Here is a 25,368-nt window from a genome sequence, read left to right as displayed (position 1 = left end):
CCCTGGGTGGGGTAGTATCTGGATAGTCCATCCTTTTGTCTTAGCTTCAAACTTTGTCTCTGTAACTCCTTTCATGGGTATTTTGTTCCCTATTCTAAGAAGGAATGAAGTATCCACCCATTGGTCTTCCCTCTTCTTGATTTACTTGTGTTTTGCAACCAGTAGGAAATTTACAGTTATAAAGTAGCAACAAAATAATTTATGGTTGGAGATCCCCATAACAAGAGGAACTACAGTAAAGGGTCACAGCATTAGGAAGATTGAGGGCATTGACTTACTGGGTACCTTTACCACTAAACTATATCCTTAATGAATAGTGAGTGGTACCAGGTCTTCTGTGCTTATAATTTCACCCCTAATAACTAGCAGTTCAATAACATGTGCGTGTCCAAAGGTATGTGGTGAGAGAATGAAACAGAGAAGACTTCCAAACTTCTCTTTTGCATCTATGTTAATCTCTCTTCACTGCAATAAACGAGTGGACTTAGGGAGGCTATAAGCCTTTGAATTTGGACACACCAAAGAACATGCTTGTAAGCTGAAGTGGGGGGAGTCAAGTTTATTCCATTACTAATTAATGAGACTTGGGATTGAATGATAAAAATCTAATGATGTTAATGTTGGTTCTGAATGCAGGCTGGCAGTCTCTGAAGACAAACTAAAATGGTAAGAGGACACTGCAGTTTAATTCCCCAATTAGGAAGCAGCTGTCACCTCCAGGGACAACCTTAGCTGCTGATTGATTTTTCTTATACACTGTAATCATTGCCAACGCTACTTCATGCAGTTCAAGTGTCCTATATTCCTGTAGTATCAGTGGATCTTCCTTGACAAAACCCTAATACACTAACATCTGGATTGGTGCAAAGGGTAAATTATGAAAGATTCCTTCATATTTCAGAAGCATTCTAATAAGATTCTCTTAAATAACCAGATTGTTGAGTACAGTTAAACTATGATTTCACATGCAAAACCAAAAATGTGATTATTTATAACCTCTTTAGGAAACACTGTCATTACCAAAAACAAAGTCGAAAAGATGGATGGCTCTTCCTTCTTTTCTAGTCACAAACTGAGCCTTCAGCTTTGAACACTGATGGAATCAAGCCCCTACCTCTGGGTTCCTACCTTCTCCTCATTTATGCCACAGCACAGACAAATTTGTAATCCTATCATAGTCCAGGCACTGTGATCAGACAGCCACTTCACAAATAAGGGTCTTTAAGCATGGGGGAGCAAGTGCGCAAGGAGAAGCTATAGCCATGACTCACTGCTAACCCATCCTGGCTGCTGGTGGGGGGGGCAACCCTCTTAAATGCACATCCTACTGCTTGTGAGTCAGGAATGTCATTTTCATTTATGAATGATGGAGCATTATTTTTCTCTAACATTTCCAGTGAATAACTTTACATACATTTTCCCCCAATTTCCATAGGAATTTGATGCCATGGAAGCAATCAGCTACATATCCACAGAGTCCAGCAGAAACTCTTATTTTTCTTATTGGTAATTTAAGATCAATAATTCTGAATTTGCCTCCTCCTTCCAGAGATATTAGTGAAATCCACCATGATGGGGGGATGCAGGAGGAAAGACTTGTCTGATTTACTGTTATTTTAAGATTTGGGATTCACTTTTCTATTGAGTCTTTAATATTGTTTTAGAAGTTCAGGTAATATTGTTAAGAGAAGCTGCTGCTCAGAGTTACCATTATATACTGTGTGCGTCCTACTGGGAGACCCGCAAAGGTGGATTTAGCAGTAATTATGTCAAAGGAAACAAGTGGAAAAGAAACATTGAAGTCACTCTTTCTTAAGGGATCCTTAACTTGAGATCTCTTTACAAGCATTTTGGGTTGAATGAGAAACATCCCACATAAACTCATGTGTTTCAACACTGAATTCCTCTCTTGTAGAACTATGGAGGAAGGTTCTAGAACCTTTAGGACATGGAGTCTCATTAGAGAAAGTGGGTAACTTGAAGCAGTCCTTACATTTTATAGGATTTCCTATCCCATTTGTGCTTCCAAGCCCACTGAAATACAAAGAGGTAAGAGGTGCATCCCAGCCACATGTTCAGGCCACCATAGAGTAGCCTGATGCTATGCTTTCCCCTATCACAAAGACCTGCATCCCTCAAGCCATAAGCCAAATAAACCTCTCCTCCTTTTGGTCATTTCTTCACTATTATTTCATCATCAAGAGAAAAAAGAAGGAATCCAGTGCTGCTGGGCAAGTTTGTTAGTACACCGTATACAGAATGGCCCCTAGCAGGGAGGAGACAAGGCTTTCTGTACTACACAGGATACATGGTGGTCCTGCTCCTTTCCAGTATGTTTTCTCTTTTGCCATTTGTTTATATTTCTTCTCCTCAGATCATGAGCCCGAATCTCATAGATATGGGTAATCTGACTGCAATCAAAGAATTTCTCCTTCTGGGATTTGGAAGCCTCCATGGCTTACAATTTTTACTTTTTGGAATGTTTCTTGGAATCTACATAATGACCTTAATGGGGAATATTCTCATCCTTACAGTTACTTCCAATGACCACAGCCTCCAAACTCCCATGTATTTCTTTTTGTCCAATTTCTCCTTCCTTGAGATCTGGTATACAACTTCCATTGCTCCTAAGATGCTGAAGACCCTTCTCTCTGGTCCAGAGGCCATTTCTTTTACAGGATGTGTGGCTCAGTTTTATTTCTTTGGCTCCATGGCAGTAGTTGAGTGTTTTCTCCTGGCAAGTATGTCTTATGACCGATACCTTGCAATCTGCAGCCCACTTCGGTACCCATCTCTCATGAACTTCCACACATGTTTCTTGCTTGCAGGTGGATCTTGGGTGGGTGGATTTCTAACACCTGTTGTTACTGTCACAATGACATTCCAGCTCCAGTTCTGTGCATCCAATGAGATTGATCATTTCTTTTGTGACCTTGCCCCTGTGTTGAAGCTGGCTTGTTCTGATCCCGAGGAAGTAAAAAGAACTACTTTCCTCATGGCCTCCTTTGTCACCATGGGACCCTTCTTGCTCACTGTAGCCTCCTATATAAACATTGTTGTTGCTGTCATCAGGATGCCATCAGCTGCAGGAAAGCAAAGAGCCTTTTCCACATGTTCCTCCCACCTCATCGTGGTCTCTCTGTACTATGGAACTTTGGGAACAGTGTATGCCATACCCACAGCAACTCAGGCCACGGCCCTAAACAAGGTCTTCTCATTGCTCTACACTGTGGTCACCCCCATGGTCAACCCCATTGTGTACAGCTTGAGAAACAAGGATGTTAAGAAGGCAGTGCAGAAACTCCTGAGTAAGTGGAAGCATCCAATGAAAACCTAATGGCCTTCTGCATCCCCAGAGAGTCCTTTCCCCATGAGCTTGTGCTTCTTTAGAGGGTGCCAGGAACTTGATTGACAACTTGGGGTTTCAAACAAATGCTCTTCCCTTCTTCCAGGGAAATCAGTAGCAGAGGAGGGAGTCTCCCTTCAGTTTTTACAGACTAATGTTTCAGTTGATGTCCTGAACAGAACAAGTCGATATATCAATCTATATATAACTCTACCAGGCTACTCTGTCATGCATTGTTTCCTTTTAAGAGGAAAGTAGAAATATCAAACCTGATCATTCACAAGAACCAAGATATAAAGTCAACCTTCCTGCCTATCAACTACAAAATAGATAAAATATAATATTGACTCATATAGATACACATTTGTGTACATGCATACACATATAACACGAGAGAGAGAGAGAGAGAGAGAGAGAGAGAGACAGACAGACAGACAGACAGACAGACAGACAGACAGACAGAGAATTTTTCAGTCTAAAGAAAGCCAAACTTATATTGTTAACAAAAACTAGACAGAGATGGATTTGGCTGGAAACTATCAATAATCAAGACTGAGAAAGACATCATGTCTTTTCTCATATATGGGGCCTAGACATTAAAAGATTTTAAAATAGAATAGTGTACTAAGGAGAAAACAGGGCTCAAAGGGAGCATGGGTGAGAGAATAAAGGGTAAAGATGATCAAATTACATTATGCATACATATGTAGATGCCACATGAAACCTGCTATTGTGTACAATTTATGTGTCAATCATTAAAAAGACCCGGCTTGCAACAACAGCTTCATGCCATAAATGCTTCTTCCTTTCTTGCTTGCTTTTTCTATGTTTATGAGAGAAGTTGAATTATTTGTTGGCATAAAGGTTTCCTGGTTAAATTACCTACCCATGTCTGTATGTATCCACATGCCAATACCTTCAAGAATCTCTCCACACTTCACACATAGACACAGTCATTGTGCTATATCCATTTTTCTTCATCCTCCAGGCCTTCCTATTATCTTCCCTTAGCTTCTCCCTAGCAAGGCCCTTCACTGTATCTTGCCTTGAATTTCATCCACATTCCAACTACTGTGGCTTACATTGTCTTCTTTCTTTAGATCATCTGATTTTCTACTGATAAAATGCTAGTGCAGCTACTTGACTCATTTGAACAGTTAAATCTCTCAAAGTCTGGAACACCATTGTCCTTATTATTCTTTTTTGAAAAGTATGTTTCTAATTGAAATAGAATTGCATTATGTTTCCCCTCTCCCTTCCCTCCCTTCAAATTAATATCACCTACCTTCCCTTGAACTCCTTACATGTCCCTTCCTTAAGTTTACAGCTGAATTTTCTTTATTAATGTTTTATATATATATACATATGTGTGTGCATATGTATGTATTTTGCATATGTACAAATACATATAAATACATCTTGCCAAGTACATTCTTGTTGGTGGTGTGTATGTTTACATATACACATATACATGTATACACATACATATACATGTATACATATATGCATACACACTACCAAGAATATACATATATAATTTCAAGGCTGACCACACTTCATTCATCGAACAAGAGAAACTACTGCATCTAAGTCTCAGGGATACGTCCTTACTCCTCTTAAATTCTCCTAGCATAGCAATCCACACAGAACAGTTGCAAATAATCACTTGTTGATTAAATCAATCAATGACTAGTCAAAACAATGGATGTGTGGTAGATAAAGTGAAATAAGACATATTTTCTGCATATACTGACTATACTTTTTTAAAATCCCTTTTCTTCTTACACCATTTTTTGGTATCGTAGCCATCCTTACTTTCTCCCAGAGGCACCTCCAACTGCATAATACCAACTCTGCCCCTTGCTGTCCTTTCTGGCGCTACCTCTAGAAACACCAGAAGCAGGACAGCCATCCCCAAACTTCCACTTACACATTGAGCCCAAGAATGCCAAGCGGTTTGGGAAAGACTTTCTTAGTTCTTAGTTCTTCCTACTCCCTTCCCGGCCCCCCACAGAGCTCCCTGTTGTACTGGGCCTAATAGTCTCTAATCTAGTTTTATCTTCTTGTAATTACCCTCAATTATGAAATAGAGCCTGCAGAACACACTCCTTGTGGTTAAAACCTGGATCTAGAGTAGAATTGTAATTAGTGTTCAGTCTCTCAGGGGTGCTGCCTTCTGCTCAGATGCACAGTGGAAATGCCTCATCTGCTCCAGCCACACACAAGTGTTTTTGAATCTAGCTGAAAAATTTGTTTAGTGTGCTTTCTACTGGGAAAGATTAAAAATTACAACTGCCCCCATATTAACTAAACCTAGAAATTTTTAATAGCTTTCCTTTGCCCCTAGGATAAAGCCCAAATGTTTCATGGAAGTGAGCAGCAAAGACACCTGTTACAAGATCTCCAAACATTTAGTCTATCTCCACCTCACCCCTGGCTTAAGAATTTATAATCCTTCTTGAGCTTCATGTGGACTGTGAATTGTACCATGGGTAATCCTAGCTTTTGAGCTAATATCCACTTATCAGTGACTACATACCATGTGTGTTCTTTTGTGATATCACCTCACTCAGGATGATATTTTCTAGCTCTATCCTTTAACCTAAGATTTTCATCAATTCATTCTTTTAAATAGCTGAGTAATACCCCATTGTATAAATGTACCACATTTTCTGTATCCAATTCTCTGTTGACTGACATCAGGTTTCTTTCTAGTGTCTGGCAATTCACAGACCACATGAAGCTCAAGAAGAAGGAAGAACAAGCTGTCAATGCTTCAGTCCTTTTTATAAGGGGGAACAAAATACTCACAGGAGCAAATACAGAGACAAAGTTTGGGGCAGAGACTGAAGAAAAGGCCATCCAGAGATTGATCTACCTGGGGAGCCATGCCCAGACACTATTGTGGATGGTGAGAAGTACTGACAGGAGCCTGATATAGCTATCTCCTGAGAGGCTCTGCCAGAGGTTGACAAATGCAGAGTGAATGCTTGCAGCCAACCATTGGACTGAGCACTGAAGGAGCTGAAGGGGTTTTCTACTCCATAGAATGAACAACAATATCGACCAACCATACACCCCTAGAGCTCTCAGGGACTAAACCACCAACCAGAGTAAACATGGAGGGACCCATGGGTCCAGCTGCATATGTAGCAGAGGATGGCTTTGTCAGACATCAATTGGTCCTGTGAAGGCTTGATGCCCAGGTAGAGGGGATATGTGAGGATTGAGAGGCAGGAGTGGGTGGGTAGGAGAACACCTTCATAGAAGCAGGAGGAGGGAGGATGGGATAGGGGTTTTGGGGGGATAACATTTGAAATGTAAATGAAGAAAATATCCAATAAAATAATAATAATTATAAAGAATTTATAATTCTGGCCAAACTCTCAGTTTTGGCTCACCAAACTCCTATCTCTCTGTTATGTTCCTCAAAGCCATTGGCCTCCTCAAAACGTCCACACATTATGTTTTCTGCCTCCTTTCTTCTCTCTTATTTTCTGCTTTATTTTTGTTCATTCTTTCCTTTATTAAATTAAATATGATATCATGTAGTCAACATTGCTCTGAAATTTATAGCAATACTTATCCCTCTACCTCCAAAATTCTGGATTATGAGCATGCTCCATCACAGCCAGTTCCATGACTCAATTTGGATAATCCATTGGATACCACCCAAATCTTCACATATATGCTTTTAGAGAACTCTGATTTTTCACTATATATTATCACAATTACAATTAAATAAGTATACGAATATAACATGAACACACATATATATACAAATAGGTATATATCATCTACCTGCATCAAAATTTCACCAAGGCATGATTCATGTCAGCTGTATTTGACTTCTATAACTCTATCACCAAGCACAACACTTATCACAGAATTATTTGTTCCATAAATAGTTGTTAATAAAAGAATAAAAAAGAGCCATCTAAATTATTTCATTTGTTTGATAAAGCATTATATTACTCTCACTTAAGATGTGATTATTTAATCTCATTGAGGGCCGAATCATTCCACTCTGTTTTCCAAACCACAGCATACTCTACGATCCATTGAAAATTAATCATTTTACAAAGGTGTGTATTTCTTCCCAGAACTAGAAGACTACATATGGTGCAAGATAACCTATCCCTAATACTAAGAAACATGTCAAAGTCTGGGTCCTGGTCCCATTGGCAGTACAGCTTTTCTGCTGTACCCAAAAGGCAATACTTTTCTATTACTGAGCTCTGGTTGATGTACTTGCCTGTGCAATAAGAATTATTTTTTTTCTTTCTGTATTTAGTGAAACATTATGTTAATGATCGGACAGACTAATTAATAGCAAATCAGATTAAATTTTCACGTCTCTGTACAAGCCAAAGAGAAATTATCCCCATTAACCTGATCAGTACAAACTGTCATGCTAGATTAGAAGTGCTACAGCTCCAATTTGTACCTTAACCCTCACTGTTTGGGCCAGATGGTTTGTTGGTACTTCAGCATCTGCTCAGGGAAGAGAGAGAAGAGATATAGAATGGGCAAACCAGTAATAAGAAGAGGTAAAAGGGCTTCAGGTCCAGTCTAGAGGAAGAAAGCCAATAATAGTACCTGTATCAACACTAGAGCCTTGGTCATATTACACCTCTGTACAAAGCTGTCGATGTAGGACAGGTGGAAGTAAAATTGCCTTCAGGAGAGTGGTGGTGAGCATATTCAAGTAAAAAGATATTACTGTGTTTAAGAACAGTACAAATGGAGGTAGAAATACAAAGATATGGTCAAGAGGTTGTCTGGCCTCCCAGGAGGCTAAGAGTTAGGTAGGAATCATGAGTTCTACAAAATATGGTGTGGTATGTGGCTAATTAAGTTTAAACTTTAAATACAAGCAAATCATAAATAGGACACCTCTACAGGTTATTCAAGATTATAGAATTATAACTTATTCTCTATTGTTTTGTCCTTAGCTTTGTAGGATTTTGAGTTCATTTCCCACCTCTATCTTCACCTCTAGTACAAGATCATTGCCAGTATAATTTGAATAAACACACACATGGAATGTAGGTATATGGGATCAGTTCTTGGTATTCTTTTGTCTCTTCAAAGTTTCTTTTAACATACTCCATGATCTTTGTGTGTATTTAAATTCTGCCTATTTTGAGCTCTCTGCTATGCCAATGTTTATCTCTTTTCTTAAAAAAAAAATTGACGATTTTAAAAAATTGTTCATGTTCATTGATGCTTTGCTTGCATTTCTGCTTGAATGTATCATATCCCCCCCAACTGGAGTAACAGAAAAGTGTGAGCTGCTATTTGGGTGCTGGGAATTGACCCTGGGGTCCTCTGGAAGAGCAGCCAGTACTCATAACACCTGAGACATCTCTCCAGTCTCCATTTATCTCTTAAGAGTATAGCATGTTCACTCTTTGATCATACTAGAAAAGCCATTTCTCACCCTGGTTACAATTCTGTTCCCAAACACCTTATTTTGTCAAGCATCCCCTGAAGGTTAAAAAACAGATGTCATATCTTCCCTGTTTTCATTCATCACGCAAAGTCTACTGACATCCTCAACAAAAGTTCACTTGGATTTTGGGTTTCTTCCAAAAATGTCAGCTTTTCAACCAACCTGAGTTCATCAGCCATCATGGTTAAAATTACAAGACATAAAAATAATTAATGAAATGAATCTTAGACATTTTCAATATTCACATCATTCTTGTGGAGGATTAGATGACACCCATGGGCAATCACAGACATTGAGTAACAAATTCCCTTTGTCAGCATCAATGTAATCTCAGGGATGATTATTTTTGAAATTTAAACACTTATGTAGCTCTTTTTTCATATATTTTGTAATCATACTTTTGACTAAAGATCACTGACACTAGGACTTAAAGAATAGTCATAGGATTTGGCACAAGGGAGTTTACCCTATTTCTCATGTGCCAATTTGAGTATTTTTTTTTCATTTTTTATTAGATAATATCTTCATTTACATTTCACATGCTATTCCAAAATTCCCCTATATCCTCCCCTCTCTGCCCAACTCCCCTACCCACCCACTCCCACTTATTGGCTCTGGTTTTCCCCTGTACTGGAGCATATAAAGTTTGCAAGATCAAGGGGCCTCTCTTCCCAATGATGGCCGACTAGGCCATCATCTCCTACATATGCAGCTAGAGACACGAGATCTGGGGGTACTAGTTAGTTCATGTTGTTCCACCTATAAGGTTGCAGACCCCTTCAGCTCCTTGGATACTTTCTCTAGCTCCTCCATTGGGGACCCTGAATTCCATCCAATAGATGACTGTGAGCATCCACTTCTGTATTTGCCAGGCACTGGCAAAGACTCGCACGAGACAGCTATACCAGGGTCCTTTCAGCAAAATCTTGCTGGCATGTGTAATAGTGTCTGCATTTGGTGGCTGATTATGGGATGGATCCCTGGGTGGGGTAGTCTCTGAATGGTCCATCATTTCATCTTAGCTCGAAACTTTGTTTCTGTAAGTCCTTCCATGGGTATTTTGTTCCCTATTCTAAGAAGGAATGAAGTATCCACACGTTGGTCTTCCTTCTTCTTGAGTTCATGTGCTTTGCAAATTGTATCTTGGGTATTCTAAGTATCTGAGCTAATATTCACTAATCAATGAGTGCATATCTAGTGACTTCTTTTGTGACTGGGTTACCTCACTCAGGATGATATCATCCAGATACATCCATTTGCACAAGAATTTCATAAATTCATTTTTAATAGCTGAATAGGACTCCATTGTAAACATACCACATTTTCTATATCCATTCCACTGTTGAAGAACATCTGGGTTCTTTCCAGCTTCTGGCTATTACAAATAAGACTGCTATGAACATAGTGGAGCATGTGTCCTTATTACCAGTTGGAACATCTTCTGGGTAAATGCGCAGGAGAGGAATTGCTGGATCTTCCAGTAGTACTATGTCCAAATTTATGAGGAACCAACAGACTGATTTACAGAATAGTTGTAAAATCTTGCAATCCCACCAACAATGGAGGAGTGTTCCTCTTTCTCCACATCCTCGCCAGCATCTGCTGTCACCTGAATTTTTGATCTTAGCCATTCTGTCTGGTGTGAGGTGGAATCTCAAGGTTGTTTTGATTTGCATTTTCCTGATGATTAAGGGTGTTGAACATTTTTCAGTTGCTTCTCAGCCATTCTATATTCCTCACTTGAGAATTCTTTGTTTAGCTCTGTAACCCATTTTTTAATGGGGTTATTTGAATTTCTGGAGTCCAGCTTCTTGAGCTCTTTGTAAATATTGGATATTAGTCCCCTATCTGATTTAGGATTGGTAAAAATCCTTTCCCAATCTGTTGGTGGCCCTTTTGTCTATTGTCAGTATCTTTTGCATTATAAAAGCTTTGCAATTTTATGAGGTCCCATTTGTTGATTCTTGATCTTACAGCACAAGCCATTATTGTTCTGTTCAGGAATTTATCTATGTGCCCAAATCTTCGAGGCTTTTCCCAAATTTTTCCTCTATAAATTTCAGTGTCTCTGGTTTCAGGGAGGTATTTGATGCACTTAGACTTGAGATTTGTACAAGGAGCTAAGAATGCATCCATTTGCATTCTTCTACATGATAACCGCCAATTGTGCCAGCATGGTTTGTTGAAAATACTGTCTTTTTTCCACTGGAAAGTTTTAGCTCCCTTGTCAAAGATAAAGTGACCATAGGTGTGTGGGTTCATTTCTGGGTTGTCAATTTTATTCCATTGATCTATCTGTCTGTAGTTGTACCTGTACCATGCAGTTTTTATCACATTTACTCTGTAGTACAGGTTGAGGTCAAGCATGGTGATTCCACCAGAGGTTCTTTTATCCTTGAGAAGAGTTTTTGCTATCATAGGTTTTTTGTTATTCCAGATAACAATTTGCAAATTGCCCTTTCTAACTCAGTGAAGAATTGAGTTGGAATTTTGATAGGGAATCTGTACTGAATTTGTAGATTGCTTTTGGCAAAATGGCCATTTTGACTACATTAATTCTGGCAATCCATGAGCATGGGAGATCTTTCCATTTTCTGGGATCATCTTCAATTTCTTTCTTCAGAGACTTGAGGTTCTTGGCATACAGATCTTTCACTTCCTTAGTTAGAATCACAGGTATTTAATATTTTTTGTGACTATTGTGAAGGGTGTTGTTTCCCTAATTTCTTTCTCAGCCTGTTTATCCTTTGTGTAGAGAAAGGTCACTGATTTGTTTAAGTTAATTTTATATTCAGCTACTGCACTGAAGCTGTTTATCAGGTTTAGGAGTTCTCTGGTGGAATTTTTAGGGTCACTTATATATACTATCATATCTGCAAATAGTGATATTTTGACATCTTCCTTTCCAATTTGTATCCCTTTTATCTCCTTTTGTTGTCGAATTGCTCTGGCTAGGACTTCAAGTACCATATTGAATAGGTAGGGAGAAAGTGGGCAGCCTTGTCTAGTCCCTGATTTTAGTGTGATTGCTTTGAGTTTCTCTCCATTTATTGGCTATTAGTTTGCTATATATTGCTTTTATTATGTTTAGGTTGGCTATTGGTTTGTTGTATATTGCTTTTATTATGTTTAGGTATGTGCCTTGAATTCCTGATGTTTCCATGACTTTTACCATGAAGGGGTGTTGGATTTTTGTCAAATGTTTTCTCAGCATCTAATAAGATGATCATGTGATTTTTGTCTTTGAGTTTGTTTATATAGTGGATTACATTGATAGATTTCCGCATATTAAACCATCCCTGCCTACTTGGTCATGATGGTTGATCGTTTTGATGTGTTCTTGGATTTGGTTGGCAAGGATTTTATTGAGTATTTTTGCATCGATATTTATAAGGGAAATTGGTATGAAGTTCTCTTATTTTGTTGGATCTTTGTTTGGTTTAGGTATCAGAGTAATTGTGGCTTCATAGAATGAATTGGGTAGAGTACCTTTTTTTTTATTTTATGCAATAGTTTGAGGAGAGTTGGAACTAGGTCTTCTTTGACGGTCTGATAGAACTCTGCAATAATCCCATGTGGTTCTGGGCTTTTTTTGGTTGGCAGAATATTAATGACTGTTTCTATTTCTTTAGGGGAACAGGGACTTTTAAGATCATTAATCTAATCCTGATTTAACTTTTGTACCTGGTATCTGTCTAGGAAGTTGTCCATTTTATGCAGGTTTTCCAGTTTTGTTGAGTATAGTCTTTAGGATCTGATGATAGTCTAGTAGTAGGATCTGATGATGTTTTGGATTTCCTCCGGTTCTGTTGTTCTGTCTCCGTTTTGATGTCTGATTTTGTTAATTAGGATACTGTCCTTATGCCTTCTAGTTAGTCTGGCTAAGGGTTTATCTATCTTGTTGATTTTTTTCAAAGAACCAGCTCCTGGTTTGGTTGATTCTTTGAATAGTTCTTTTTTTCCCACTTGGCTGATTTCAGCCCTAAGTTTGATTATTTCCTGCCATCTACTCCTCTTTGGTGAATTTGCTTCCTTTAGCTCTAGAGCTTCAAGGTGGGCTGTCAGACAGCTAGTGTATGCTCTTTCTAGTTTCTTTTTGGAGGCACTCCGGGATATGAGTTTTCCTCTTGGAAATGCTTTCATGGTGTCCCATAAGTTTGGGTATGTTGTGCCTTCATTTTCCTTAAAAGTCTTTAATATCGTTCTTTATTTCTTCCTTGACTAAGGTTTCATTGAGTAGAGTGTTTTTCAGTTTCTACTTGAATATTGGCTTTTTATTATTTATGCTGTTATTGAAGATCAGCCTTAGTCCGTGGTGATCTGATAGGATGTGTGGGATAATTTCAATATTTTTTATCTGTTGAGGCCTATTTTTTTGACCAATTATATGGTCAATTTTGGAGGAGGTACCATGAGGGGCTGAGAAACGATATATCCTTTTCTTTTAGGATAAAATGTTCTGTAACTATCTGTTAAATCCATTTGTTTCATAATTTCTGTTAGTGTCCACGTGTCTCTGTTTAGTTTGTGTTTCCAGGGTCTGTCCATTGGTGAGAATGTGTTGTTGAAGTCTCCCACTATTATTGTGTGAGGTACAATGTGTGCTTTGAGATTTACTAAAGTTTCTTTAATGAATGTGGCTGCCTTTGCTTTTGGAGCATAGTTATTTAGAATTGAGCGTTTGTCTTGGTAGATTTTACTTTTGATGAGTATGAAGTGCCCCTCCTTGTCTTTTTTGATAACTTTGGGTTGGAAGTCAATTTTACTTGATATTCGAATGCCTACTCCAGCTTGTTTCTTTAGAAAATTTGCTTTAAAATTGTTTTCCAGCCTGTAACTCTGAGGTAATGTCAAAGTTGGGATTTTGTTCTTGTGGCTCTCTTCCCTTAGGTTTGTTGAAGGATTACTATCTTACTTTTTCTAGGGTGAAGTTTCCATCTTTGTGTTGGTGTTTTCCCATTATTATCTTTTGAAGGGCTGGATTTGTGGAAAGATATTGTGTGAATTTTATTTTGTCATGGAATACTTTGGTTTCCTCATCTATGGTCATTGAGAGTTTTGCTAGGTATAGTAGTAGCCTGGGCTGGCATTTGTGTTCCCTTAGTGTCTGTATAACCTCTGTCCTTGATCTTCTTGCTTTTAGAATCCCTGGTGAGAAGTCTGGAATAATTCTAATAGGCCTGCCATTATGTTTCTTGACCTTTTTCCCTTACTGGTTTTAATATGCTGTCTTTATTTAGGGCATTTGTTGTTCTGATTATTATGTATCAGGAGGAATTTCTTTTCTGGTCCAGTCTATTTGGACTTCTGTAGGCTTCTTGTATGTTCATGAGCATCTCTTTCTTTAGGTTAGGGAAATTTTCTTCTATAATTTTGTTGAAGATATTTACTGACCCTTTAAGTTGAAAATCTTCATTTTCATCTACTCCTATTATCTGTAGGTTTGGTATTCTCATTGTGTCCTGGATTTCCTGGATGTTTTGAGTTAGGATCTTTTTGCATTTTGCATTTTCTTTGATTATTGTTTCCATGTTTCCTGTGGAATCTTCTGCACCTGAGATTCTCTCTTCTTTCACTTGTATTCTGTTGCTGATGTTCGAATATATGGTTCCTGATTTCTTTCATAGGGTTTCTCTCTCCAGAGTTGTCTCCCTTTGGTTTTTCTTCATTGTTTCTACATCCCTTTTTAGATCTTGGATGGTTTTGTTCAATTCCATCACCTGTTTGGTTGGTTTTTTTTCCTCTAATTCTTTAAGGGCTTTTTTATTTCTTCTTTAAGGACTTCTATCTGTTTAGCAGTGTTCTCCTGTAATTTCTTGGGAATATTTGTGCTCCCTTTATGGGCTTCTACCTGTTTCTACCTTTATGGGCTTCTACCTGTTTAGCAGTGTTCTCTTGTATTTCTTTAAGTGAGTTATTAATGCCCTTCTTAAAATCTCCTACTACCATCATGAGATAATGATTTTAAATCCGAGTCTTGCTTTTCAGGTGTGTTTGGGTATTCAGGACTTGCCTTGGTGGGCATACTGGGTTCTGATGGTGCTCAGTGTTCTTGGTTTCTGTTAGTAAGATTCTTAAGTTTGCCTTTCACCATCTGGAAATCTCTGGTGTTAATGTTCAAGCTTTCTCTGCCTCGAGCTTGATCGTCCTGTGATTCTGTTAGCTTCTGTCAGCACTCCTGGGAATCCAACCCTCACCTTAGTCCCAGTGGTCAGAGCACTCTCTGCAGGCAAGCTCTCCTCTTGCAGTTCAGGTGTCCAGAAGTCTGGAGCTCTGATCCACCTCCTGAGTCCTGGGGTCAAAGCCCTCCCTGTAGGCTGTCTCTCCTCTGGCAAGGAAGGTGCCCAGGTGTCTGGGTCTCAGGTCTGCCTCCTGGCTGAGAATGAAGGCCAGATGGGACCCTGACCAAGAAGCTCTGTTGTGCTCTCCTGTGATCACGAGGTCCTGGGTGTGCTAGGGGTCCTGTGGAATGGAGAGTCCTCTGTAGCCCTCAATGCCCTTGGCCGGTTTCATGCAGAAGATGGTGGGTCTGGCTCTGATCTGAAAGAATCCCAGCCTCTGGTCAGGTGGGGTTCGTCCATTCCTGTTCCTGTTGGCACAAGACCCTCTGTGATTCTTTGGAGCTGATGTTGTATTCCACTCACCTGTGATCCCAATGTGATTCAGATGTTCTGTGGTGTGGAGAGCACTGTAGGGCTTCTGGAGGTCTCCGGTGGGTTCAGGCAGAAGATGGTGGGGCTGGCCCTACTGGTATGGATCCCAGCCTCTGATCTGGTGGGATTCCTTTGTCCCTTTTTCTGCTGGCACAAGACCCTCCCCAATTCTTTGGAGCTGATGTTGCATTCCATTCACCAATGATCCCAAGGTGATCCCAAGGTCCTGTGTTGTGGAGAGTACTCTAGGGCCTCTTGAGTCCTCCAGCCTCAACTCGAGTAATATTTTTTTTTTTATCCTATGGCTTGAGTTATTGAAGCATTTGCTATTGGTTACTATGCTAGTTTCTAGAGTTAGTGTTGGGTTTGCAACCTCATCTGAGCATTTGCTCCTAACTCTGTCAGCTGTATTACTTACTTTCTTGAGCTGCTTTTTTCCTGTCTATATAATGAAATAATTACACCACAAAGAAGTTGATGAAATGACACAGAAAACAATTAATATGCTACATGGTACATACTGAGAACATATTATTAACTGATAAAACAACTAGTTAGAATTAGTGAGGTCAAAATATCTTTCAAAGTTGTAATATATCTCCATAAATATTGACTCTTGTCATTCAAATATTTCCGCACAGAGTTAATGTCAGAAACAAAATTTCATTTCAGCCACATCCAAGGTGAGGGTAGATTTCTTCCAGGCTAATGGGTTGTGTTTCTGTTTCATCAGGACATTAATACAAACCAATCATTCCTGAGTTGATGGTGGTGTATGTCTTCTCCACTAACAAGAACAGGATAGTGTCTTATTTTCATCTTTTACTGCTACTATTCAAGGACTGATGGCTTCCATTAATCCTCTTCATCTCTGCATAGCAGGCTGGAGTTCATTCAAGTGAACTTTCTTCTTAGCAGAATGATTAATTGAGGAATTGTTATTCTATTCTTACAAATGCAAATGATTAGCTTTATTAGTATATGGCTTCATGGAATCTTTATTATTAAATAGAAAGATATATGAATGTTTTATATGTATATAAAATCTATAACACTCAATTACTCTTCATTATTTGTGTAAGGTAGTAGTAGTTTACCAATCATATTCTTTCTTTTCTTAGCTGATGGTGTAGAAAACTCTGAACAAAACACCCATGGAAGGAGTTACAGAGACAAAGTTTGGAGCTGTGATGAAAGGATGGGCCATCTAGAGACTGCCATATCCAGGGATCCACCCCATAATCAGCTTCCAAACGCTGATACCATTGCATACACTAGCAAGATTTTGCTGAGAGGACCCAGATATAGCTGTCTCTTGTGAGACAATGCCGGGGCCTAGCAAACACAGAAATGGATGCTCACAGTCAGCTAGTGGATGGATCACAGGGCCCCCAATGGAGGAGCTTGAGAAAGTACCCAAGGAGCTAAAGGGATCTGCAACCCTATAGGTGGAACAACATTATGAACTAACCAGTACCCCAGAGCTCTTGACTCTCTAGCTGCATATGTATCAAAAGATGGCTTAGTCGGCCATCACTGGAAAGAGAGGCCCATTGGACATGAAAACTTTATATGCCCCAGTACAGGGCAATGCCAGGGCCAAAAAAATGGGAATGGGTGGGTAAGGAAGTGGGGGGGGTACAGGGGACTTTTTGGATAGCATTGGAAATGTAATTGAGGAAAATATGTAATAAAAATATTTTTTTAAAAAGAAGCACTATAAAGTAGGATTTTCAGGAAAAAAAACCTCTAAAACAAATGAGACAGCTCTATAGTATGAACTGGAGAAGATAGTAAATTTGTCTATATTACCCTGATAAAAATGTTATATGTACCTAACAGTGCCCTTCTTGAAAGCCATAATTTCCTATTATTTGTGGAGCTGAAAACTAAAAATTATCCTTTAATAACCTTAAGGCAGCTAAAGTGTTAATGCAAAAAATACATAAATCCAAACCCATGGAGGTTACTTCTAGAAATGCCTCCCAGGGCTCTCAGTAGCACCTTATACACATTTTAACTCATTTTGGTTGCTGAGCTTAAGGTAGAATAATAAATGTCAAAGGACTACTGGATGTATTGGCAACATTATTAGTAATCAATGACATTAGAAAGAAGACAAGATACTTCTTAAAAGGTAAATAGCTCAGGACCATTTGATGGATGATTGAAAAGTCTGGTACTTCTCATGAGAATTCCTCAGGACATCTCTACCTCTCAGTGAAATCCAGTTATTGTTGTTGATAATGATGACCTAAAATCAACCCGAGAAGGCCAAATTGTACCAAGAAGAATCCACATGGAAAAATGAGACTCATCTTAAACATTTGAAGCAATTGGCATCAATGATGAATATTCTTTGGACATGCCATTTATTTGGAACATATACTTGAAAACATATCTTTTCCTGACCACTGCCAACCCAAAAGATATTACAGTATCTGCCAAACGAGATATATCACACTAGAATATTTCAACCTGACTTCAAAAAACAGAAGAATTCTTGATGATTTGATGATCTTTCTTTCTCTCTCTCTCTCTCTCTCTCTCTCTCTCTCTCTCTCTCTCTCTGTGTGTGTGTGTGTGTGTGTGTGTGTCTTTCTCTCTGTGAGTGTGTATGTGTTGTGTGTATGTGCATGAGAAAGATTGAGAGATGGAAGGAGGGAGGGAAAGGAAGAGGGAGGGAGGGAGGGAGAGAGAGATAGGGAGAGAGAATTGTTAGTAAAAATGCTTGTGAAACTTGTTCTGTTCTCATGTAAATATTACTCATCTAGATAGCAATAATTATTCCCAACATTAAGTTAATGAGATAGCTGTTTTACTGTGTGTGTGTGTGTGTGTGTGTGTGTGTGTGTGTGTGTGAATTGTTATCAAGAGATGGATTCTGAAAGTACAAGGGGTTTATTAGGGCCATACTTTACACAAAAATAATGCATGGGGCCAGACCTTTTAACTGAGAACCTTCTGGAAGAAACAGTTTCCAACAAGAAAAGAAGGTATTGGCAAGGAAAGGTCATTTTTCCGGGTTTCTAATGAAATCAGGGAATTTCCTCTCACCTTGTTACCAATATTAACCAACTTTATGGCATGGGATACAAAATAATGACCTCCCAAGGAGCTCTTATGCACTGATATTTAATAAGTTCCCCTGAGTCCATTACCTAGTAAAGTTATTTATAGTTAAAAGGCCTTTAACTATGTCATGTATGACCAATTAAAAATATCTACTTTGTATTGAATGAAGTGCTAACTTCTTAATTCCAATAATTAGTGGGCAGATGAAGGAAAGACTATGATGAAAGATGCAGATTATTGACTGTATGATAATGATATACCTATAAACCTAGCCGTAGGATACAATGCAAGCTTCTAAGGGACTGTGTTATGTGTGTGTGTGTGTGTGTGTGTGTGTGTGTGTGTTTGTATGTGTGTGTGTTTTCAAAGAAATTTCTGTGAAAGATGTTGCTTATCCATATCAATACATATATATCTTTGCACATATGATAGTAAAATTACAGAAAAATGACTTGGGCCCTTGAAATTTGTGTTCAGTATTGGTATATGCATTTGTATGAAGTATCTACTTCCAGGTAACTAAGCATGTCATACCATTGTCACCCCCATTGATTCTTGGGTGCCTCCCTTATCCCAGGTCTCTGTCTCATCCTGGAGATGCCCCTACCTCCTCACTGCCATCAGTTTCAGATTTTCATTCATTTTCATGGCCATCTGTGCATCTCTCCTGTCCTTCCCCACCACACCTGATCCTGAACCTGCCCCATTCCCCTCCATATCCCCTCTGCCTTCCAAGTCGTTCCTTCCATCTGCTTCATATTGACTATATTATTTCCCCTTCTAAGTGAGAGTCAAGTATCCTATCTTATACATTCCTTCTTCTTTACCTTCTTTGGGTCTGTGTAGTGTAGCATAGTAGCTGTACTTTATGGCTAATATCCACTTTACTTTTTTATTAGATATTTACTTTATTTATATTTCAACTGTTGTACCCTTTCTTGGTTTCCACACTGAAAACTCCCTATCCTCTCCCCCTCCCCCTGCTCACTCACCTACCCATACCCACTTTCTGGTCCCAGAATTCCCCTACACTGGGGCATTGAGCCCTCATAGGACCAAGGGTCTCTCCTTCCATTGATGCCTGACAAGGCCATCTTCCGCTACATATGCAGCTAGAGCCATGACTCTCACCATGTGTACTCTTTTGTGGGTGCTTTAGTCCCTGGGAGCTCTGAGTACATACCATTCATGTACTTTTGGGAACAGGCTACCTCCCTCAGGATGATATTCTCAAGCTCCATCCATTTGCCTGCAAAATTCACAATGTCTTGGTTTTTGTTTTCCATTGGGTAAATGTGCCACATTTTCTTTATCCATTCTTCAGTTGAGGAATGTCTACAATATTTCCAACTTCTGACTATTACAAATCTGCTATGAAAAAATGAACAAGTGTGTTTGTGGAATGTTGGAGCATCTTTTGGGTGTATGATCAGGAGTGGTATAGCTAGGTTTTGAAGTATAACTATTCTCAGTTTTCTGAGAAACCACCAAACTGATTTCTACAGTGATTGTGCAAGTTTACACTCCCACCAGCAATGAAGAAGTGTTCCTCTTGCTCCAATCCTTGGCAATACGTGCTATCTCTTGAGACTTTCAGTAGGGTGAAAGATGGAATCTCAGAATTCTTTTGATTTGCATTTCCCTGATAACTAAGGACTTTGAGCATTTCTTTAAGTGCTTCTCGGCCATTCAAGTGTCTCTTGCCTTGACCATCAGCCTTACTGTTCCAGGACCCCGTTTAGCATCTTCAACAAGGATCCTATGGGTCAAGCCTGGCAGCCTTTGAGATTACTCAGGTTATCTTATTTTTCCCTCCTGTCCAGGCCAGAAATCCCATTACTCTGCCCTGTAGTTTCAACAAGAAGTACCACCTATTCTTTTGTCCATTCTAGCCAGAGTGATTTGCTTGAAATTGATCCTGATTGGACTACACTATTGCTAGTACTGGCAGAACCAGGAGTAGAAACAAGGCAACAAGGCGGGACTGAAGGGATTTTCATGATGTGAACCATGGGGGCAAGAGAATCCAGGTTGCTGGAGAGATTGCCTGAAGTGAGGCTTGCTGATTTGGCATACAAAAAGCTTATATGTCACATACACGGACCTTGGTCTAGTGGGGAAAATCAATAGAAAGTGTAACCTGAGAAGCAAAGTGAGGCTCATGAATGAGATGAAGAGTAAAAAGAAAATACGGAGTATCTTGGAGTATCACTCTGAAGTGAGCCAAAATGTCCCAATGCCATCTCTAAGAGCCTGTCCTATAATCATTAACTCAAGGTGGACTCTTTTTCAGTCACTTCCTTCATCACATACGGGGCAAATTTATCAATCAGAACATCACCACTTCTCTTCAAGAGTTTGTATTATTAAAATAAACCAAGTGAAAACGTTCTTGTTCACAGGGGAAATATCACAGTGGATGCAAGAGGAGGCTTCTTCAAGAAATAGAGTTCAGCAAACAGTAAAGAGAGGAATGAAGATATAACAGGTACCCACTCGGATTGAAGGGAAGAGGAAAAAATATCTTGCTTGGGATAGGAGGATTTTTATGATTAGGATTCAGTTTCTCAGGTCTCTGTTTTTACCACTATGGACTATACAATGCACATACACCAATGTTAGGGCAAGCACAGTAGTTGGATATGTATATTCTATTTTCAAACCATTACAGATGGTGTTCACTTTCTATGGAATGTCCTCCCTAAGCTCTACCCACACAAATCAATCTATTCATCTTGATTAGGCTCAGATAACATCTCCTTGGGAAGTCTTCCTTTATACTGACCACTATTCCCCAGAGTGGTTTGAGTGTCTGAATTCATTTTATGATCTTATTCTAACCAAGTGTGATAGAAGTCTGTCATCAAACCAGTTTTGGTTCCCTTATGAATAAAAGGAAGTCTGTGATTTGCTCCTAGCTTCTGGTAAATTTCTTATAATCTTTGACACTGTTTAGCACACGCACACACACACACACACACACACACACACACACACACACACACACACACACATTGCCCTGATTTGTACCTTCATGGTCATATGGTATTCTCTTTGTATATGTCTATACCTGTGTCCAGTGTTCTTCTTTTATCAGAGTCCTGGTCATATGAATTATGTAGCATCCACATGAACACATTTTAACCTGATAACCTCAGTAAAGATAACCTTGGTTCTATTTGAAATATTGAACATTAAGATTTGAGCAGAGCTTCGTTTGGGGAGAGGCACAATTCAAGCACTAATGAGGTCTCCTTCTCATTGCTTCTATAGATCCCTGTCATTATTCTATTAATCAAACTAATTATAACTGTTTTTAATTGCCTGTCTGTTCCATCAAGCTAAGAATACTATAAGAGTAGAAATTATTATTTTATGCATTATTGTATCCTTAATACTAAAAACAAAACCAAGAACATAGTAGGCAATAAGTACATATTTGTCACAATATTAATGTCACTCCTGTGATGAAAGGCCAATGTTTTTCACATGTGCTCTTGACTTTGGATCTTTATGGTTTTGCAGGGACTATGTCCTTACATCTCTTGCTTATTTAACTTCTTCCTCTTTAATAGCCATCAAGGCCAGAAGTAGTTTCTCTATCCACAAGCCTTCATTGTTCCTTTTAAACACTCTCCTTCCATCCTTAAACCAAACCCAGAGACTTATAAAGTCACATTATAAAACTACTTAGCACAAAACTTTAAAAGAAAAAATAGTAAACAAACATTTTCCACTTATACCATAAAAGTGGTATCTTCCCTCAAGCTTCCTGCTCTAGTCCTGACAACACTTATCTTTTTTCAGGGTCAAATTTCTCAAAAAAAAAAAATGGCTATGCAGGATGTCTTCTCATCTTTGTCAGTTTGCCATTCATTTATACCACTCCAGTACAGCTCAACCCCCACCACTACTAAGAACTGCTTGCCTGAAGCACTCAGTGATGTCCTGGTTATGATATATAAGGAACTCTTGTTTGTAGGTAGCTTATTTCTCTGTTAAATAGACTTCAGTATAATTTACTGGGTTCTTATATACATATGTTCTCCTAAGTGCTTTGCCTCCCTCTGCTCTATCTCACCATCCTCTACTGGATATTCTTTATTTACATGATGTCTAAGTAATAGAGTTTCCATGATTCTATTTTGGGTTATCTTCTCCCTCTAAATTGTTTCTCTGCACGATCGCACCCACTCTCATGCTTTTCAATGCCACCTACCTGCTGATGACTTCTAAATTTATATTTTTGAACTATCTCTGACGCCAGATTTCCAAATCAGTATATTTAATTACCTACTTGACATTCACTGACAAATCAGAACACTCCTGTCCAAAATTGGATGCATCATTCCTCCTTTCCTGCAAACCTGGTCCTACTCTGGAATTCTATATCTCAAGTACACATACATCGTCAACTAACAACCACTAAAAAGTAAGTCATTATTGAAGCTTCCTCCACATAAATCATAAAAAACACCACCACATTCACTTTGGAATATATCAAATACAGTCCAGTTTTTATCCCTGCCAGTATTCACCTAGCCTGCACTATCATAATCCCTAACCAACAATAGTGTGATTGTGTTTTAATTAGTTTACCAACACCTATTAGCTTTCTACTGACATCAAACATTGTTCTTTGCCCAGCAGCCAGTGAGGTCTGGAAAAAAAAAAAAGTAGGTCATGTTATTCTGCTAGAAACCATTCAAGAATTACAATCTCACAGTGAAGCTCTGAATTAACCTGTTGCTTTCCAGTCTTAATTCTGATACTCCCTCTTTTGACCAGTAGTTTCTAACCATACGTGCATTTTTTCTGTTCCCAGAACACTCTAAAGTCTTTATTACTATAGTCTTTGCTGTTAGTTCTTCTCCCTGCTACCCTACACAATCTTTTCAAAAGCTATTTTTCATATAATATGTTTTGACCATGATTTATTTCCCTTCCTAAAACCCCTCCCAGATCTTCCTCACTTTTCTAGCCACCCAACTTTATGCCCCACCTCTCTCCTTACATTTACCCTTTGCCTGGATAATTCTTTTTTTTTTTTTTTTTTTTTTTTTTTTTTTTTTTTTTTGGTTTTTCGAGACAGGGTTTCTCTGTGTAGCCCTGGCTGTCCTGGCACTCACTTTGTAGACCAGGCTGGCCTCGAACTCAGAAATCCACCTGCCTCTGCCTCCCGAGTGCTGGGATAAAAGGCGTGCGCCACCACGCCCGGCGGATAATTCTTGTTTGTCTGTTGGATCCTTTTTTCAGATGCTATATCAGAGAACCTTTCTCTGATAGTCTCAACGTGACCCAAGTAAATTACCCTTGTTATGTGCCTTCCTAGAATCCTGCACTCTTCTTTTACAGTACTTATGACAATATTAGTGTCTTGAGGGATTATTGTGACATAGGTGACACCTAAAATTTTAAAAGTAATATCAATTTATTTAGTAAAGGCAGAAAACCACTCAGCAGTTAACTTAAAAATATTTTTTCAAGGTTTCCTAGGGCAAGCATTCTTCAGAGTACAGAAGACATGGTAGTAAAATTCATAGTTCTAGAAGTGTACCCAGCTAGACAAGCTCATGGACATTTCAGGAAAAAGACCTGGGAGGAGGGGAAAAGTAAATCCAATAAATTCTCAATCTCTCTCTCTCTCTCTCTCTCTCTCTCTCTCTCTCTCTCTCTCTCTCTCTCTCTCTCTCTAATTCCTTAAACTTAGGCACACTGTGATTCTTATAGCAATAGGAGAGCATCATGTGGCTATACAATGTGATAGATGAAAAATAGACAGGCAAATCCTTCTGAAGAAAAAAATCTTTCTGAAGAAGATAATGATGAATTGAAGGACCAAAAAGTTGAAACTATATTATCTAGACCTTGTATAAACAGGGTATGGATGTGAGTGAGTATGAATTCACAACAATGATATAATAAATTGTGAGATGCAGTCTAGGAGATGAGATTGGAGAAGGCAGCAGTAAAGCCATGGAAAGCATTGTGTCCCAGGTTAAAGAGCCTGTGTTTCTTTCTACATAAGTGTCAAGTGCCTAATGTGTCTGGGCACTATGCTAAGTACAACTACAAATGACCCTCTGTCTCTGTCTTTAAAGAGTTTACCATCTCATGGGAAGATAGGATGTATACACAAAAGTTTTCAGAAAAGTAATGTCCCACATTAAAGAAGAATAAAGTCCTTCTCTGGAAAAAGCAATAACATACGGAAAATCCCAAAGGCTTCTAAGAGAAGGTAAAGCTATTTGCCTTCTTCATTATTTATATGTCCCACTAAGATAGTTTTGGGCCATTCTATTAAGTAGTTTAACATTAATTAATTCCTTTTCAAATGTAAGGTAAATAGGAACCCTGGAGTTTCACTTTGATACTTTATGGGTAGCTCTTTCAAGATCTCCATAGTCTGCAATGTTAAGACGTTAAGTGTTGAACACTTTAACTATGGCTATAAAAAGATAATATCTTTGAGCTTGGAAACTGTCTACATTGTTCATTATTCACATAGCACAATTCATGGATAATATTAGGCTTTCAATAAATGTTTTGATTGAACAAATGAATCCACGTATTCTCTCCCTTTTCAAAGCAGAATCCTTTTAAAATGTTTCTTCTCTCTTAAAGTGTGTAGCTTTAATATGCCATTTGACAATATTCAGTAACTAATAATAAAGACAAAAGAAATGAAAACACATGTGAGTCCAGTAAGACAAACTCAGGTATACATCAGTGAAACGATCTGCAAGAATAGAAAGAGAGAATGAAAATGCAGTAGGTAGCTACAAATGTTAAAGCCAACCCAATCTGGAAAAAAAATGTGTTCTAAGCAATCCACATCC

At 38.7% G+C, this 25,368-nt stretch overlaps 1 protein-coding gene across 1 annotated transcript; it reads left to right on the top strand.

The window, feature by feature from the left end:
- The first annotated feature begins 2,377 nt into the window (after window positions 1–2,377).
- On the top strand, window positions 2,378–3,337 carry LOC110287524 (olfactory receptor 5AP2-like). Its single transcript, XM_021154107.2, has one exon. The coding sequence runs from the start codon at window positions 2,378–2,380 to the stop codon at window positions 3,335–3,337; it is 960 nt and encodes a 319-aa protein (XP_021009766.2).
- The last annotated feature ends 22,031 nt before the right edge of the window (window positions 3,338–25,368 follow it).

Source organism: Mus caroli, unplaced genomic scaffold (genome assembly GCF_978045245.1).
Source record: "Mus caroli unplaced genomic scaffold, Mus_caroli_1 scaffold_5, whole genome shotgun sequence".
NCBI classification, from domain to species: domain Eukaryota; kingdom Metazoa; phylum Chordata; class Mammalia; order Rodentia; family Muridae; genus Mus; species Mus caroli.
This window is presented reverse-complemented; position numbering and strand designations above follow the sequence as displayed.